Source organism: Micropterus dolomieu, linkage group LG06 (genome assembly GCF_021292245.1).
Source record: "Micropterus dolomieu isolate WLL.071019.BEF.003 ecotype Adirondacks linkage group LG06, ASM2129224v1, whole genome shotgun sequence".
In the NCBI taxonomy this organism is placed as follows: domain Eukaryota; kingdom Metazoa; phylum Chordata; class Actinopteri; order Centrarchiformes; family Centrarchidae; genus Micropterus; species Micropterus dolomieu.
Window position 1 is genome coordinate 8,211,019 of NC_060155.1, and position 3,909 is coordinate 8,214,927.

The following is a 3,909-nucleotide window of genomic DNA, read 5'->3' on the forward strand; positions in this document are numbered from 1 at the left end:
AGAACTGAACTAGAGCTGAACAAACCCAAAGGTGCAGCGGACTTCAGGGTTGGGTGGGGGCTGGGCAGCAGATGTGATTGTTTGTATTGGCCAGGCTTATAAACAAACCAAATACAGAGACACTGCTGCATCCCGGGATGAAGTAAACGTGAAATTAACACTACACACTCAGAGGTCATTTTCACTATCACTAAATGTCTACATTAAGAACTTAATCCATATTCAATGTTGAAAAATGGCTTGCTTTGTCCAACCAATAGCCTAAAGCCCAAATATATTCTGTGTACCAAAACATGAAAAGCAACAAATCATCAGAATAAGGAAGCTGGAACTTGAGAATATTTTGCATTTCTCCTCTCAAAACAATTTATCAGTTATCAGTGAAGTTGCATATTCATTTTCAGCTAGCTGGACTAACAGTGTCAGGTTTAATTATAAGCATCTCTTTTATTATTAGAGCTGCAACTATAAGATGAACATTTTCAAACAAAAATGCAAAAACTTGTGTGAGGATTTTTTGCTTTTGAACATCTGAGTTTTTGACAGTTGGTCAGACAAAACAACACATTTGAAGACGTCACCTTGATGTCTGGGAAACCAAGACATTTTCCACAAGTTTGACAACTTATATCCTAAAAAAATCAAGTATGAAGTAATCAGCAGATAAATCAATAATGAAAATAATCATTAGCTGCAGCTCTGGTTATTATGTTGTTTCCCAGGTGCATCTTTGTTGGGAAACATAACCGAATACAGCAACTTTACAAGCAGCATGAGTTAGTCTTGATTTACCAACATTGTGTTGCTGCAGATGCCTGTGTCCCCCCCGCCCTTGAAGGAGAAGGCTTTAACTTTTTGTTTTGCACTGATAATATTGTCACGGTACCCACATGTCACAAGTCGATAATGTTGTGCTTACAAAGTGGAAAATCAACATCCACAAACCTTTTCACTACAACCATAACAAACATCGACATCTGACCACTTTAACCAATGTGGCCGCTGCAGAAGACTTTAACTGTAACTTCCACAACACACGCTTTTATTAATAAACGTCGGCTGTTGCTTGTATCGTTCAACATTTTCAACATTATAGAGTTTAACGTTCCAGATCTGTCTCCAGAAGTGTTCAGGTGCTGTCTGCAGGATCCTGCTTGCTGAGCTCTCTTCAGCAAAAACCAGACTTTGCAAAAACAATAAAACACAGCAAATGGTGTTTATTGTCAAAGTGTAGGAGTAGGACAATGTTATATGTGCATAAATCATTATTTTGTACTCTAATTGTGCAACAAACTAAGCTACAGTATATACAGACATCTATCATTAACTGTTGATAGCTGGATGACAGTTATACTGTATAACAGTAAATCTAGTTGGCCGGTTGCTTGGGCAGGACAGCCTTCAAAGACGATCCGTCAAGGGCCCAAGACTTTGGTATCATCTGCATCAAATGCAAAATGGTGACTCTTACTCTTACAGTGTAATATCAATCAATACAACTAAACACATCCATTAAAAACATCCACATGAATATACTCAATGCAACAAATGTTATGCAGAAAAATCCCCCTCCCCACTCTGTTTCTCTCTTTTATCTCCATAAAATCCAGTAAAGGTTAAACAAACATTTAAATGTTACATATCCCATAAAAGTAAAAAGAGAATAATGTTATGAGAACCCCCAGTCAAGATAGCAACGATGCTTTGTGAAAAATATATGTATAGTAGAGTGAACTAAACATTTACATGATTTTACAGGTGGAAAGAAAACATCATTTTGACATAACTCTTTAGAATAATAATACAGCCCCACAGTCTTATGAACATGCTATGATCTCGTTACTCACTCCGATCAATGTCCATGTGATGCCAGGCCCTTAGCCTGTCACAGGGTTGTGGTGTGTCAGTGTGTATACATGTTTTTAAGTGACTGTTGTGGGTGCGTGCGTGTCTGTAGGTCAGTTTGAGTGTGGTTTGGTGTGTCTGCAGGCTCAACAGTCCCCCGAGTTGTGCGAATGTGGCCCGGTCTCCATTTTCCAGTCTCTCTGGTCGGTAGCCTCTGCCTGGCCTTGCTGGGAGGCAGCAGGAGACAGGGACATCTGTCTGCGGGAGTTGCCGCTATGCATCGTGTTCCAGTGGCGCTTCAGATCCGACGCTTTGATGAAGGCTTTGTCGCAGGAGCCGCAATTGAATGGCCGCTCGCCCCGGTGCTGCCGTTCGTGGTCTTTCAGGTGAGACTTGTGCTTGAAGGCCTTTTCGCACATTTGACATGCGAAGGGCCTCTCGTTGCTGTGGACCCTCTCGTGCCTCTTCAGGTCGGGGCCCCTGATGAAGGCCTTGCCGCACACCACGCAGCGGTGAGGCTTGAAGCCGGAGTGGATCTTCAGGTGCTCCTTGAGGTGGGCAGCGGTGGTGAAGGCTTTCGGGCAGTGCTCGCAGCCGTAGGGGCGGTTGGCGGTGAGCAGCCGCTCCTTTTTGGCGTTGTGGTCCATGGGCTTCGCACCCGTGCTCTGGCAGGAGCCGTGGTCGCGGTGGCCGTACAGCAGGTACTCCAGCTTCATGTCGCTGGTGGAAGAGGAGCCCCAGCCGTGGCTGTGAGGATCTTTGCTCATGTTGGTGTTGTAGTTGTGCGGCTGAGACACATGAGAGCCCCCGGGCCCCATACTATCCATGCCCTGGTCATAGAAACTGTTCTTCCTCACCTCCTCCATGGCCAGCTCCTTCAGGATGGCGTCCTGAGCTCGCATCCCGTGGTCTCCGGGAGCCTGGTTCTCCCGGGTCTTCATGTTGGTCAGCTCACGTTTCTGGGTACACAAGTTATCCAGGAAGTTGATCCCCAGGATCTGGCCGGATGACATCATCATATTGATGTCCTTCTTCCTCACAGCGAGCCTGGCTGTGTACATGTAATTGAGCACCTCTTCAAAGATGTCAGAGCGGATGAAGTCCAACTCCACGATGGAGTTGTCCTCTTCACTCTGTTTCTTGAAAAGCTTTTTGAAGTAGTTGCTGCATGCTGCCAAGACACAGCGGTGAGCCCTGAACTCTATGTTCTCCACCACCACCACCACATCACAGTGCTCACCCTCCATCCTCTGTTGGTTGAGCATTTTCAGAAAGGTGGCTTTGTGGTCATAGTCGATATATCTCAGTAAGTCAGACATGTTGCAGGTCAAATTGGAGCAACCTGGAGAGGGGAAACAGCAAATGGTCAAATATTTTGATTTCCACAACAGATCGGGCATGTATAACCTGCCAGGAGGACGGGTGGAGCTCTATTTGCATGCTTCTTCTTATGATAAGACACACAGATTCCAGTATTAGGACACACAATCACGCACAGGAGTAACCGATAACGTTATCGCATAAACAAAAGTGGCTAAATCAATCATGCACAATTCGTTTGGGGGGGAAAAACACGCCAGGCCCGATAGCAGTAAAAGCCGCAGTAATGCTAATAAAAATCTAAACGCTAGCAGAAACAAACATTTGCACTTTTCTCAACTTCAGTAATGCATTTTAGCCGCCGTGCTCGCGTGACAGTCGCGCTGCGTGCAGAAAGGATAACCTTAGCAGGAATATTTCACATTTCACTGCGCCCAGCCATTTTGGTCAGCAAGCCTCCATTGGCATGTTTCTGGTGTCTTTAGCAGTTCACAAACAGCGGAGGACACGGCGGCGAGCAGGCCGACTGACGGCGAAAACCCGCCGCGTCGTTTCCTGCGCCGTCCGCAGCGACAAAGAGAAAATTAAAAATGTTTAATACCCGAAGCCTGAACGCGATCCCTGTGTTGTCACGCAAGGCAGTCGACGACGATCCAGAGCTGTCGTTTTTCCTCTTCCTCCTCTTGTTGTGACTATTGGGCTTCACAGGAAATGTCGCGCTGTTCTGCTGCCACCTACAGCACC

At 45.7% G+C, this 3,909-nt stretch overlaps 1 protein-coding gene across 2 annotated transcripts; it reads right to left on the reverse strand.

Annotated features, from left to right (window-relative positions):
* Positions 1-1,197: 1,197 nt before the first annotated feature.
* On the reverse strand, positions 1,198-3,909 carry LOC123973031 (zinc finger and BTB domain-containing protein 14-like). Of its 2 annotated transcripts, none has more exons than XM_046052870.1 (2): positions 3,767-3,909; positions 1,198-3,187 (listed from the first exon to the last, which is right to left on the reverse strand). In XM_046052870.1, the coding sequence occupies exon 2, from the start codon at positions 3,162-3,164 to the stop codon at positions 1,992-1,994; it is 1,173 nt and encodes a 390-aa protein (XP_045908826.1). In that variant the 5' UTR covers positions 3,165-3,187; positions 3,767-3,909; the 3' UTR covers positions 1,198-1,991. The 2 variants fall into 2 exon arrangements, with proteins under 2 accessions (XP_045908826.1, XP_045908827.1); XM_046052871.1 differs by lacking the exon at positions 3,767-3,909 and adding an exon at positions 3,505-3,689.

Excerpts from the sequence above, each read along its gene's own strand:
- LOC123973031 (XM_046052870.1), bottom strand. The coding sequence starts at position 3,164 with ATGTCTGACTTACTGAGATATATCGACTATGACCACAAAGCCACCTTT.